This window comes from Helicoverpa armigera, chromosome 6 (assembly GCF_030705265.1).
Source record: "Helicoverpa armigera isolate CAAS_96S chromosome 6, ASM3070526v1, whole genome shotgun sequence".
Taxonomy (NCBI): Eukaryota; Metazoa; Arthropoda; class Insecta; order Lepidoptera; family Noctuidae; genus Helicoverpa; species Helicoverpa armigera.
In genome coordinates this window covers 4,076,489-4,092,033 of record NC_087125.1, presented here as the reverse complement: position 1 = coordinate 4,092,033, position 15,545 = coordinate 4,076,489, and the positions used below count along the sequence as shown (strand labels likewise).

General features: G+C 40.0%; 1 protein-coding gene across 3 annotated transcripts in view; it reads left to right on the top strand.

Moving 5' to 3' along the window:
• Positions 1–15,508, top strand: part of LOC110373153 (rho-associated protein kinase 2) — a 35,223-nt gene extending 19,715 nt beyond the window's left edge. For 2 of the 3 annotated variants that reach the window (XR_010276554.1, XR_010276555.1), the window contains 3 exons: positions 8,193–8,318; positions 9,827–10,522; positions 11,499–15,508. Coding sequence is in view for 1 of the 3 variants with exons in the window: in XM_064035125.1 (XP_063891195.1) it covers positions 8,193–8,318; positions 9,827–10,040; positions 11,499–11,592 (434 nt within the window). In the remaining 2 variants the exon portion in view is untranslated. The remainder of the gene's footprint in view (positions 1–8,192; positions 8,319–9,826; positions 10,523–11,498) is intronic. The other variant, XM_064035125.1, reaches the window with a different exon arrangement.
• Positions 15,509–15,545: the final 37 nt, after the last annotated feature.

The window sequence follows — 15,545 nt, the reverse complement described above, 5'->3', positions numbered from 1 at the left end:
AAAATTAGTTATTTTTTGGCTTTTTAGTGTTTTGGGAAGTTGGTTTAATTTTTATCTCTTTATAATATTATACCTTACTAGCTTCTGCCAGCGGTTTCACCCGCATCCCGTGGGAACTACTTCCCGTACCGGGATAAAAAGTAGCCTATAGCCTTCCTCGATAAATGGGCTATCTAACATTGAAAGAAATTTTCAAATCGGACCAGTAGTTCCTGAGATTAGCGCGTTCAAACAAACAAACATACAAACAAACAAACAAACTCTTCAGCTAATTACGAGATGTGCAGCGGTGGAGATTAAAAAAACCAAATTCTTCGAATAATAAAGTTTATTAGAAAGAATTACAATATTAAACTTAACTAATTGGTTGTCCTAACGTCCCGATGTTAGGTGACAAAAGGCCCTCCGTCAGGGCCGCGAACAGTTTTTAATATTCGCCGAAGCGGTGTTGCGTAATTGCGATCGAACGATGGTACTGTGTCTTAATGTAGGTATCCGATGATATCCTTGGATATAACACCTCCCCTGTTAGATGAGCAACTATTTGCTAATGTCTAATGCAAAAGTTGCGGCTCTCCTATCTGGCTCTGATAATTCAACAACTTCGTTCTTACTTTTCATAACTGTTGGTGACTGCATTTGTCGTATAAAATGCCTGCTAATCAGTGCACCTGCACTGAACAATCCAATTATCAGCAAGTACAAAGGGATTGTAGTGTGATATATACTCGATGAATCCCCAGAATCGGTTTCGACAGAGCTCTCCATTGTAATTTGCTTCTGTATATTGTTCAATGTACTTAGGTCGATTGAAGCCAGGTGGTAATTTTGATCGCCTTTCTGAGAATAATTAGTCATTCGTGGGAACGCTGTGATTTCGATGCTTACACCGTTGACCTTGTCATCAATGTTGGCCAATGTGAATTCTGACGATTTCATCTTGCATGATTTTGGAATAGTTGCTAGGAAACTGCCTTGTAGAATTTTATGATTTTCATGTCCACAGAATAGTTGAACCCTCGTAGGCTTCGGAAACGAAACAATGTAATGTCTGCTGTCCAGCTCTAATAGAGCCTCCTTGGTCAGAGAGATAGGCGTGACATTGCACGTTTCATCTATCTCCTGAGATTGAATAAGTTTAATGATGCAATCAGCTCCCGAACGAATCCCGTGGCTTATTTTCTGTTCACACAAGTGCCATTCGTGAACCTTCGGGCATTCTGCCTCTATGTACACATACTCTTTAGAGTTGGTTGCTACATAAGGATAGGCAGGAAGGATTACCTTACTGTCCTTGTTGGGTACAGGACAAAGTCTATATAATTGAAAGGTATTTGGAAGAGTAATAGGAAATTTCAGGACAACCACGATCTTTTTATCTACGTAATAAGAACCTAAGCTTATTATATCATAATAGTATCTAATATCTAAGTCTATTATCTGATCTATGCTATATAAGTTTTGCAATTTGCTTATCATAGTTCTTAACTCCCTAACCGATAAAATAGAATGGTGCAAAGATCTACTACGACTAAACGCTAATATATTCTCTAACCTATTAATTTCACTTGCTAACTCTTGTATGTTATCGCTAAGGATAACAAGGAGTTGTGCCAAGTGTGCATATCTAAAAGCCTTCTCATTTTCGGCGTTAGTCAAGTTAGTTACCTGAATAAGGGCTTTGTGTAATCTATCCTGATTCATAGTTAAATTATTTAATATCTGAGTTTGCTGTGACGTAAACTCTTTAAATAATGAAATATGTTCATTCAATTTACTGGAAATCATTTGATCGTTTTTCTTTAAAGTTTCCATAACACTTTCAAACCTCAGAGCATCATCTTGATCTAGATTACCACTAATAGATTTTATTAAGGTACCCAAAGGATTAAATATACCTCGTTTGACTCTACTAGGTTGCATGGTTTCTAGTTCTAATAAGATTCGATTCAATCTATTGTACAAATGCTTAATTTGCAGAAATGACGGAAAACTATAGTTTGACAGAATAATCGTAGTTTCAGACAATTGCGTGCGTAAATCGTATACCTGGTTCTCTATGTGTTTTAAGTTAATATCTTGCAAAAAGGTATGATGATGTGATACAATTTTAGTATCTCCTAGGGCAAAGGGTAAGATTCCAGGTCCATTATCAAGGTCATCAAGCTGGATCTCTTGAGCTTGAGCTAAGGTCAGGCTCATCATTATTGTCGGGAGGTACCTGTAACAAAGTATGTCTTGTATTTTTCTTTGGTCGTTTCAGTCTAGTCTTTGCTACGGGTCCGCGTTTTTTAGAAGTGTAAATATGAATAGGTAAGTCCGCTATAACTTTGTCAGATGTGAAACGGCTAGCAAGTTTTTGTCTAGATGCTAAGGGATTGCGAATAAAAATTTCCTGATTAGGTGTATATTCTATTTCCGGTTCTCTATTTTCATTACGTCGAGTCATTAATGATTCGCGTTCGGCGAGCGATGACTCATGTACAAGTCTATATACCGTTTGCATTCTACTCCGGTGGTCTTGAACATATTGTTGTAATAGTCGTTCTGTTATGTTCGTGTCCGTGGGGTCCCGTGGGTCAAAATGTCCAGTGATAAGGTCGAAGGGTCTACACTTGGTCAAATTATGTATTGAACTATTATAGGCTAAAAGTGCATAGGATACTAAGTTAGCTGCCGATTCATTTTTATGTTGTAATTTTAATATTCTTAAGTGTTCGATAAGTGTGCTATGGAAACGCTCTATCATGCCGTTTTCGTTTGGGGCATGAGCAGCTGTTGTTCGATGTTGTATCTTATGCAATCGCAGGAATTCGCTTACGACTTGGTTCGTGAATTCGGTTCCCTGGTCAGTTACTAGGGTCATTGGGTAACCATGATGAGTACTAAATTTGAGGAGTGATTTTACTATATTTGGTGCCGTACAATCTACCATACGATAGGCCTGGGCATATTTGGAAAAGGAATCTATAAGTGTTAAGTATTTTTCTTGCTCTAATGTTAAGACATCAGCATGTATAATTTCGAATGGTTTAGTTGGTGGCGGAACTATTCTAAATTGTTGCCGAATAGGATTACGGTCATATTTTGCACAACCGCATATAACGCATTCATTAATATATTTGGTTATGTCGTTTTTCATTTTAGGCCAAAAGTATTGTGCAGACAATGCTAAATAGGTTTCATTTATACCGCGATGATTGGTTTTTCCTTCGTGGTACTTGCGTAATATGTCTTGTTGAGACGAGAAATCCGACATATTGACTATCTGCTTTTTAACTAAGAATAACTTCATACTGGAATTTTTAAATGCTCTTTGTATTATAGGTACAATTTCGTACATTTTATCTATGGGATTCACTAGGATGGCAGTGCAGATTTTCGGATCAACGTGTTTTTTTATAATGTCTACAATATTTTGGTCAAAATTAGGGCCTACGCACACCTCCGTATCAACTTGAAGGTAAGTATCAAATGGTTTCGTAACTTTGGGTTTAGTTCTGGGCGGCTTGTTAACTATGTTTACTATAATTTGTCTTCGATATTTATTTAGTGGGTCATCACTAATGGGAATTTCTAGAATCGGGTTCTCGACGTTAGTGTGTACAGTATCTGTGGCTATTATTTCAGGGGCAGTTAATGTAGATGACGAGCTACGGCGTTCATGACTTTCGGTGACATTGTCTATTGTTTCAGAAGCTGTTAATGTGGATGATGAACTATGACGTCGTTCCGACGTTTCAGATGTGTTCACTAATAGAGAAATAGTTTCATCATTATGAATTTCGATTCGCGACAGCGCATCAGCATTTGTGTTGCAACTACCCTTTTTATAGATAACTGTAAAATTATATTCTGCTAATTTCAATCTAAAGCGAGTTAAACGCGAGTTAGGCTCTTTTAAATTCATAAGCCATTGCAGGGGCTTATGATCAGTTACAATTTTAAACTTTCTACCAAAGAGGTATGGCCTAAAGTATTTGGTGGCCCACACGATTGCCAAGAGTTCTTTCTCTATGGTAGAGTAGTTTATTTCGCTGCTATTCAACGTTCTAGATGCATATGATATCGGTCTGTCAGAACCTATTGTACCTTGTGATAGTACAGCTCCAAGAGCATATTTCGAGGCATCTGTAGTTAAAATAAATTCCTTTGTAAAATCTGGGTACTGCAGGATGGGGTCGTTTGTCAAAAGAGTTTTGCAGTGTTCGAAGTTACTTATGTAGTCAGGAGTTATATTAATTTTGGCACCCTTTTTCAGGTTTGCTGTAAGAAATTTTGTTATTCGTGCATAGTCCGGTATAAACTTGCGATAGTAGCCTAGTAACCCTAGAAATGATTTAATTTGTTTCGTGGTTTTAGGTAATGGATAATTCACAATTGCAGAGATTTTCTCTGGATTGGGTTTGACACCTTCAGGGGTTATAATATGGCCTAAATAGGGTGTTTCACGTTTTAAGAATTCCGACTTATCCATTTGGATTTTAAAGTTGGATTCCCTAAGTCGCTGAAATACACTACGTAAGTTACAAATTATTTCCTGGAGCGACGTCCCAAACACCAGGATATCGTCCAAATATACTACACAGATCTTATTCAGTAACCCTCTCAGTACGTTATCCATCACCCTTTGAAAGGTGGATGGTGAATTTTTGAGACCCATGGGCATTCTCAAGAATTCGTAGTGTCCCTGCTCCACGTTAAAGGCTGTTTTGTGAATGTCCTTGGGATCTAGTTCTACCTGATAGAATCCGCTAGTTAAATCTAATGAAACGAAGTACTGACATTTACCTAATTTGTCTAACGTGTCCGTTATATTCGGAATGGGATATTTGTCGTCAATTGTCTTCTCGTTCAACTTACGGAAGTCAATGACTAAGCGCCACTTTGTTTTTCCAGAGGCGTCACTTTTCTTGGGTACGACCCATATAGGTGCACTCCACGCAGATGTGGAAGGTCGAATTATGCCTTGGTCTAACATTTTTTTTATTTGCCGTTGAACCTCTTCTCGATGTATATACGGGTACCTATAAGTTTTACTATATACGGGTAATTCGTCTGTGGTATTAATAGAGTGCTTGATTCTATTAGTAAAAGTTAACGGTTCATCTTCCAAATAAAATACATCAGAATATTCAGCACATAATTTAGTTAAATTGATTGCCTCCTCTGCGTTCAGGTGATCTATGCGCAAGCGCGATAAGACTTCTCGAGTTCGAGCTTTGTTATTACAAGTATCAGGTTTCGTAACAGGTGCAATCTGCTCATTAAATATACTTGCATGAATTGGTTCTGATAAGGAAAAGATAATGTCATTGTCCGTGGGGTTAATTACTTCTAATTTAGCCTGATTATTTTTAGCTGTAGTTAGACAACTGCTTATGTGGCAGTTACATAAAATTTGCTGATCGACTATAATATCGCCTTGTTCTATGTCAGTGGGTGCGCTTATTAACTTCGAAGACTGTGCCGGAATAATACTTTCGTGTAAATTTAGACAAGGTGACGCATACATGTATATGGGGTTCTCTGCGAACTTGGTCTTGAGCACATACGATCCTAAATCGACCTTTGCTGACCAACTCGTTAAAAGATCGCATCCTATAAGTCCGTCGAAATACTCGTGGAAATTATATACGTACAATTTAATAAGAGCGTTATCTTTGATTTCCTTAAAACAAGGAATTGTAATTGAGTATTCATTCCTCGAAGCCCTGTTAAAGTTCGTGACCACAAATGGGTCAGGATTTAGGCATACGTTTGGAAAGTATTGCCTCGCGATGTCAGGACTTATGAATGATGAGTTAGCGCCTGTATCTATTAAAAAATGCAAAGGCCGGGCATCAGGCCTCACAAATAACTTAATATATGGTAATTGCCTTCTACTATGAACGTTAAGTTCTATTCGGGGGCATCTTCGAGGCTGACCTTGGGAAAATTTTGAGAACTACGACCATTGTCGCTATCGTGTACCGCACTTTCTAAAGGCTGCGATTCGGGAATTTCTTGAGAAGTGTCACATACAGTTTCATCGTGAGCGTCGTCATAGTAATAATAGTCATTTTGTTCATAGTCCTCGTAATAGTCCTCATAAGTTTCATGATTATTAATGTCTCGAGTCTTAAAGTAATTATTCGGTGGTGGATTACCATGCATCCTCCAGTCATGTCTAGTCGGGGGTAATGGGCGTGCAACAGGGTGGCTAATTCCACTCATAGGACGCGGTTGGTTATTATTCGAGTGTGGAAAAGCTGGCTGCCGTGGTGCAACCCTAAAACCAGTTGACATATTAGAACGCGGCAAAGCCTTAAACATTTGTTGAGTTCTAGACGGTCCTTGGAACGGTCTAGGCTGCATGAAAGGTTGCTGCCTGAAAGGTTGCTGCATGAAAGGTTGCTGCATGAAAGGTTGCTGCCTGAAAGGTTGCTGCATGAAAGGTACCTTATATTGAAATGCTTGCGATTGATATGGTGTTACTGACTGACTCACTTTCCTAGAATTTTGGGGTGGAAGCTTTCGTTGAAGGTAAACTATATTCATTTCTTCCTGGGCGTATTCTAATGCTTTTTCCAAAGAAGGTGGTCTCATGCATCTAATCCTAGAACCTAATGGTTCTTCTAAACCTTTCAAGTAAGTTTGAAGCGCTAACTTCTGATATAAAGAACGTTTCGCTTCTACTGTAGTCGGAAGTTGATCATGCAACTCAACGTAGGTCATTATGGTGCTGAGCATATTTTGTACGCGTTCATAGAAAACATGAGGTGTATCTGATCCTTGGGCTAACAGAGACAGATCGCTATATAGCGCAGATTCATCTCTGTGGTCTGAAAAATTATGTATAAGTGTATTCCTTATGCCATTCCAGTCATTCGGAATGCCGTTCGTCACTAACGTTCTAGCGGCGGGTCCCGTAATTTTATTTAAAATGCCATTTATTAAGGCTAGATTGGATAATTCGTGTCCGGGCGCTGGATTGACATAGTTAATAACTAAACGATCACATAATGTTAAAAATCTAATTAATGTATTACAATTCCCGTCAAACTCGGGTACTAACCTTAGAGCTTTGACAATCTTATTAATAATCTCGTCCTGGTCGACGACGCCTGCTTGCTCCATTATTCCTTCTAAATTACTTAAGATATCTAGATTGCGAAAAGAGTCCCTCTGCGCGATGCGAGAGGACAGTCTTGAACTCGGGGGTTCGATACCCCGGGTAGATCGTGATGATCGTGGGTGGAAAATGGTGAAGGAAGTAGCGACCGACTGTTAAGAATTTGTGCAACTCACCTATACATGTCGATGGCTCTTCGCAGTATCGATTTCTGGATACTCAGGATCTCCGATGGCTGCTCTCGGTTCTACGTGGACTGCCGACGATGCACGTTGAGACGTGGACAGCGCGCGCGAGTGTCCCACAGGAACGATCGATCGATTCGATTACACGCACTGACTCGACAATCCTACCGACTGCGCCAATTACGAGATGTGCAGCGGTGGAGATTAAAAAAACCAAATTCTTCGAATAATAAAGTTTATTAGAAAGAATTACAATATTAAACTTAACTAATTGGTTGTCCTAACGTCCCGATGTTAGGTGACAAAAGGCCCTCCGTCAGGGCCGCGAACAGTTTTTAATATTCGCCGAAGCGGTGTTGCGTAATTGCGATCGAACGATGGTACTGTGTCTTAATGTAGGTATCCGATGATATCCTTGGATATAACAAGCTTTATAATATTAGTATAGATTCACCGAGCCGTGAGCCAAAATGTAAACAAAGGATGACACTTTTTCAAGATGGCGGGTATAACATCTTTTCTATGTTGTGGTTGTAGTTTGACAGTCAAGATCTTTTAGATTCTTTTACATGTAAACAATTTAATACATATTTAATTAAAATGAAGAAAATATATATTTTTTTAATAAGTCTCCATCCACAGACATCGTTCTAAAATATCATTTGTAATGTTGTTAGTGTATTAAAAATATGTTCACTACTTCAATCGTGACTTATAAAAACCCTTTTTATGGTTTGTTTCCCTTTTGGCTCATGGCTCCGTGAATAGGGTATAGTTATAGATAGAGAGATGGAAGAATCGGACTGGATATTTAAGCATTGCTAGCATCACTGGTGCTTTAAATGTGTCTATAGCCGATATTATGTTATAGTAATGTTCGTACGTCCTCGCAGGCAACACGGTGCAGCACAAGGGGCACGACCTGGTGAGCATCACGTACCACATCCCCACCGCCTGCGAGGTGTGCACGCGCCCGCTGTGGCACATGTTCCGCCCGCCGCAGGCCTACGAGTGCCGACGTGAGTATTGCATTTGTTCATTTGTGGAAAGCTCCTCATTTTCATCTTAAAATTATTCCTCCTAATTTTCAGGAAAATTTGCTACAAATCATTTTATAATCAGGAGCTAACTGTCTTTCTGATCTTTCAACTACATATTTTATATTGTACTTTTATTTATTTACATTATTATTTTTAAAATTTGAGTCGGTGGGTGTATTGGATGACTTGAAAAGGCAATCACGAATAGAAGACGACGGTTCTATATGTAGGTAGGTAGTTACGTAAATCCGATTAATAAAACGGATAAAATTTGTTTGTTTGTACCTACTATAATAATACACAACTAGGGCCCAGATAAATATGTATTAGAAAATCTAAAATATGGACGAAAAAATCTAAAATATGGAAAAAATATCCATCCTCCGAGCCTTTTTCCCAACTATGTTGGGGTCGGCTTCCAGTCTAACCGGATGTAGCTGAGTACCAGTGTTTTTACAAGAAGCGACTGCCCTGCCTGACCTTCTCAACCCAGTTACCCGGGCAACCCAATACCCCTTGGTTAGACTGGTGTCAGACTTACTGGCTTCTGACTACCCGTAACGACTGCCAAGGATGTTCAATGACAGCCGGGACCTACAGTTTAACGTGCCATCCGAAACACAGTCATTGGTGTCTAAGATATACTTAGAAAGTACATACAAACTTAGAAAAGTTGCATTGGTACTTGCCTGACCTGGAATCGAACCCGCGCCCTCACACTTGAGAGGTTGGTTCTTTGCCCACTAGGCCACCACGACTTATGGAAAAAATATGCAGTATAAAATAACAATACCTTACCTTTCATAATTAAACATATACAAGGTGTGTCGTTCACAATTACATTAAATCCTATCGCATATACTTTATGATATTCTATGGCGAATTGTAAAAATATAACCTAATCCATTCAGTGGTTTGGCCACAGGAGTCATTTTTCGTTTTCGTAATTTACAACATCATGTGTAAAGCAGAGATAAAGTTAGGAGTATCGAATGTTTGACCAAGTCGAAAATGAGTTATCAGTGAGTCACGAAGATTTTATCAATGCCATCAAGATGATATTGATCTTCGTGACTTTTCGCTCTACGGGGACGAGATACGCATACCTAGATCGCTTAGATCGAAGTGTCGTTAAGGTACGTTCTGAATCATGTGCACGTGCTGCTGCCTCTTCGATCCAAAACAGTTTCATATAGTGCAGCTGCGGCCGACTTTTTGCAGTCGCGGCATGTGCGGTCGGCAGCAAGAATTAAAAACGTACCCTTATCGGCGCGTCTCCCTAGTCGACGCTCTAGCTAGAGCTCTCGTGAACCAATGAATTTTTGACCTATGTATGTTACGTACGATTCAAAACGATGGCACTATCCTCGCTGTCGTCCCCGGCTATGCCACGTCGTCTTTAGGACTGTGACGCTGGAATTTGCCAGGCTTTAGGGTAAATAGGGTTTGATCATACAAGGGTTGTCATGAGTGATGATGTCCCGCAGGGTGCCGCATGAAGATCCACGCGGAGCACGTGTCGGAGGGCGAGGGCGTGGCGGCGTGCAAGCTGCACGCGGACCGCGCGCGCGAGCTGCTGCTGCTGGCGCCCGGCGCGCCCGACCAGCGCCGCTGGGTGGCGCGCCTCGCCCGCCGCGTGCAGCGCTACGGCTACCGCGCCGCGCACCACCCGCACCACGACCACACCAAGCTCTCGCCCAGGTGCGTGTAACACTCTGTACTACTGCAGCGCCGCTGGTGGCGCGCCTCGCCCGCCGCGTGCAGCGGCTACCGCGCCGCGCACCACCCGCACCACGACCACACCAAGCTCTCGCCCAGGTGCGTGTAACACTCTGTACTACTGCAGCGCCGCTGGGTGGCGCGCCTCGCCGCGCGTGCAGCGCTACGGCTACCGCGCCGCGCACCACCCGCACCACGACCACACCAAGCTCGCCCAGGTGCGTGTAACACTCTGTACTACTGCAGCGCCGCTGGGTGGCGCGCCTCGCCCGCCGCGTGCAGCGCTACGGCTACCGCGCCGCGCACCACCCGCACCACGACCACACCAAGCTCTCGCCCAGGTGCGTGTAACACTCTGTACTACTGCAGCGCCGCTGGGTGGCGCGCCTCGCCCGCCGCGTGCAGCGCTACGGCTACCGCGCCGCGCACCACCCGCACCACGACCACACCAAGCTCTCGCCCAGGTGCGTGTAACACTCTGTACTACTGCAGCGCCGCTGGGTGGCGTGTCCGAGACCGCGCCGCCCCCGTCGCGTCGCCTCGCTGACCCTGCACTATAGTTTAAGACGCCCCTGCGCCGTGCATCTATAAGGCCCGAGTCACACTGGAATGGCAACGAAGCCGCGGGCGGCCGCGCGCCTCGCGGTTCTTCTTGTTGCATCTGCCAGCGCCAGGCTGCCAGCAGCAACCTCGTCAAGCTTTTTAAGCGATACTGGTCTTTTAAGTATGGAGTTAAGGTTGAAAATTATTTCACACTGAAAGTGCTTGCCTGAAATCGCTGCTGGCCGCTGCCATTCAGGGCCTAAGGCGTCGTCCTAATTGGGAGCAATCGTACGATGGCGCGATGGGTTTTTCATATCACGATCAAAGTGGTCGTATGATGACCTAATAGATCGCGCGATGTCTATCGTACGATGCCGTCGCTCGATGGCTGGCGTCGCGCTTACGCCACTTTAACGATGGCTCTTTATAGAGATGCACAGTTTTAGACTAAGAATTTTTAATTTTTACACGAAGAATGAAAACACAAAATGGCGTCCGGCCGCGAGCGAGCCGGGTACCTACTGTGTGTCACTGGTGTTGGCCCTTACCCCTTTCGTCCCGCGCTCCTCGCGCGTCGACGCATCGCGTATGTAACCAATTAGGACACTCAAAAGAGATCTGTTGCTTTGATTACATGGTCGCACGATCAAACGTATCGTACGATCGTTATTAAGCATTTCATGTGCTCGCACGATTACTTGCGAGGTTCAAATAGGACACTCTGATGGAATCTGTATGTTTGAACTCATCGCACGACGAGAACGCATCGTGTCATCGTACGATCGCTGTCAATTAGGACGACGCCTTAGTCTTCATGACGCCACCTACTACTACCTATTAAAATATTGTATTGCACCGACTGTTCGCCTGTAGTAAAAGACTACCTCGTGTCCACAGGGACTCGATGCGCTCCAACCTGAAGTCGGCGTACATGAACGCGTCACAGCGCAGCTCGACGTTGCCGGCCAACGCGTCGCTGCCGCGGCAGTGAGCTCCCCTCTACGGTACTTGACACATACACGCCAGCGCGGACACCCCGAGCTACATACACTTTCTTATTACGCGTTTCTTGATTTTAAAGGTTATAGTCGTGAGTCGCTTTGTTCATCGCGCGTTGGTTTTTTTACTAACACTTTTTTCAAACATTTTATTCTATGGGATCTAGAATATAATCTGTTTATTTTGGAAATTAATTGAAATCATTATATCGTTCTATCGATCGAGATACTTTTAAATAAGTATTCTGGATATCTTATAGTAAATCATTCATCGAGTATTGTTAAGACATGAAGTGTAAGCGATGCGATGCGTGGCTCGATCGCTAGCATTTGATCTGGCATTTGACAATATTTGCTATTTGAATCTTTCAGATATTTTATATCCAAAATTCAATAACAATTGTAAATTAACTAGTCTTAAATAAGTTTAAGTATTTTTGTCCAAATTTTTATAAGATTTCGGCATGACTGCTGTGATAGATATTGAAAATATAACTATTTTGTACTTATCAAAATTTACCAACACCAAGTAGTTTTTCTTAATATTATTTTAGAAGCTGATTGTCATGGCGAAATCTCAGAAACGGATGCAATGGTGCTATCGTGTGCATCACTTGCAAGTTGTTCACAGTTTATATGGCATCAGCTCAAGCGAGTGTGTTGTATAAAACAACACTAATATTTTCTTGGCTCATTACAAGTGAGTCAAGTGAATATTAGTAACCGTGTTGATATTATTATGTTTTGTATACTTATATTACGGTTTCGGATGCGGTTTTACGTTGCGTACGACAACCATGTGGTGTAGTATTTGGGAACTAGGAGGTGTTACAAGCTTGTGAAGCTTTTTATCATGAAATAATGGAATACATAAACTAATTTACACTATTGTTCATAACATTGTCAACGGCATGTAGTCAATTCATTGATTTAAAGGGACATAGATGAAACTGGTTATTTTTCAATAATATTTTTGTACAATTTATTGAACCAGTAGAGCATTTTTATTATAATGTATTTTGTTACGTTTTTATTTTTAACAGCACATAATGTTTATCCCTCAGTATGTTGTATATCGTATACTATTGTTAAATGAATATCGCTCGAGAACCTGTTATTGGATCCGTCTGAGAATTTAGAATTATGACGGCCGTCGCACATGTAGCGCAGAGATTTTACACTATCATAATGTTATTGACATTGTTTTGATAATATTTAAAATCAGTTACGAAAACTGAGCCGTGAAGAGCGCCAAATGCACCACGTGAATAGTTGTGTCAATTTTATTTTAGTATTATTTTAATGTGAACAATGTCGATAATAATTTGACAGTGATGTCGCTGCACTGCGCCACTTACGCGCCGGGCCTTTTGCGTTATCCTGTTGTAAAAGAGAACAGTAGTGAGTGGCCTTGTCACAACAAGCGAACATTATATACGCTGCGGTTGCACTTTTAGATAGAAATACGGGAATTGAGCCTTGCAGGAATTGAATTACCATTTTTTTATGTATTGTTAGAAGAATTTAGTTAAACATATATCATATTAATTGAAATATAGAAAATTATACTAAATGATTCAGGGACCCTGTATATTAGACTAAGTACACAAGTAAGACATTTCACAACGCGTAAGTGTTGCAATTAACGAAGAAACCGTGCCATAGGTGTTTTTGTTTTTAGTGAATCGTCTCATAACTATATTTGCTCAAGTGAAATACCTAGTTCTTCAAAAATCCGCGACGTTACTTAATTAAGTAAGACTCTGAACGGGCTTCCTTGAATCACAAGATCAATTTATTCTAGACTATGTAGTAGTGAGCTGCTGAGCTTATTAAATAATTAGATAAATCAATTAACACTACAAAATTTGTTACACATTTTTCTGTAAACTTGTGTCACGAATTGCACTAAGATTTCTTTTGCAATGTGAGGTGAGAAATGTAATTTCGAAGCAATAATTCACCGTGTCTTAATTCTCGTTATGGTACGACTTATTGAGAGTGCCAAACTTTCTCATTTGTTGAAACCCCAAGACGGCTCTTGTGTGAAAGCCTTCTATTTAACTTTTGTATCTTTTACAATACATCATTAGGCCTAATATATCTTTATTATTAGATGTTTAATGTATGTAATGTATAACAAATTTGGAAACACCAATTTTATATAGGCCTTGTATAATCTCGTGTACAATAAATCTCGTTTAGTTGTGAGTATAAAGTACAAAGGTAGTTGAAACTGTTCACAACTATACATATTTGAATGTTTAACTTTTGCTGTATTAAATTATGTAACATGTTTCGCGAACCCTTTACTCGCATTTGTGCTCATGCGTCCATTCCGTGAGTGCTGAGAATTACTTTCATTTTGACAATAACAGAAACATTTAAAACACTAGTTTTTACGAATATAAATGGGCTAGGCAATCTCGAGTTTCTGCATCTGCATACATTAGCGACGTAGAGGGAGAGGCGACCGATAATAATGTGTGAAGGCTTTGGATAGCTGTGATAAATAATCGTGTCTATGTTTGTAGTTCAGCCAAATAGTAGCTGGTCTCCGCAAGGTCTCGTTTAAGATTAACGTCTTTTACAGGGGACAAAAAAGACATGTTTTCATTATAATAATTATATTTATACTATAAATAATAAAGGTTGTATGTAATATATTCTTGGGAATTACGCAGCGCCTGCGTGAGACCAGCTCACGACACGTACAGTTTGACTGGACTATGAACACTCGTGGTGCTAGAAGGAAACAGGCCTCCGACGCATTGTTGTTACTATTAGTTCTTGTTAAATATTATGAAATACCCTGTTTAATATTGCTCTACACATTGTTTACATTCCTGCAACGAAAACTATGTTGAGTTTTGTTTTCTTTAGTTTTATATTGACTCAAGTTCTCTGTTCTGTCGCATATCCAGTTATTGCTTTGTTTTTCTTTTAGATGTAAGTTTGGAACAATCTCTTCATTCATGTTGACATGCGAATTTAAAATTTTACGTACTTAATAATTAAAAATTGCAATTTTGTCGTAGTGTTTACGCTTATTTTTGAGATGCATTTTATTTTTATTATGGCAGCTTATGCATTGTATTGTTCGTGCACTTCATTCCATATTATTTCATGAGATGTATTTTATATTTCATGTGTTCGGTTTTATTATTACCAAAGAAGTAAAAAATGACAAAAAGAGCTGTTTATTTTGGATTCTAAGCCTTCGTTTTTCGTTCCATGTCTCGTCATTAATATTAATTCCATATAATAATAATAATATTGTTATTTACTATGCATAATTCTGATAACCTGATTTTACTATTCTAGATGACATTTTTCGGGAGTATTTTTCTCGACAACCGCAGCCTTATAAACCGATGTGGTTATAGAAATACTCCCAAATTGTCTTAATAACAATAACTGATATAATGTAAAATCATTATGTAAATTATTTATTATCGAATTAAATCATTTATTGTAATGTTTTATTTATCTACTAAAATTGTAAGTTCCTAACTAGCTTTTCATTATTTTGTAAAGTTTTTTTTTTCAAATAGCTTTTTGCTGATAGAGGACATTTCGTATAATCCATCGTATGTTTTATAAACTATTATTATGATATTGGATATAATATTTGGAATATGGTTTGAATAATCGCTGTAAGTAGGAGCGAGTCGCCGGCGCCCGGGCGGCTGGCCACAACACGACGTGCCTTAGCTACGGCTCACCCCATATCATGTAGGCTTATATATTGTCATACCTGTCATTATTATACTGTAAATACGCTTTCAATTCAACCGATATTTTATGGATTTTGAAACACTTGTAAATTGTAAAGATTATTAATTTTAAGGTAATTAATGCCCAATAGTTAATAAGTACTATTTTTAAAATAAAAATAACATTTTAAAATTTATTGTTTTATTTCTTAAATGATCTAATAATATAT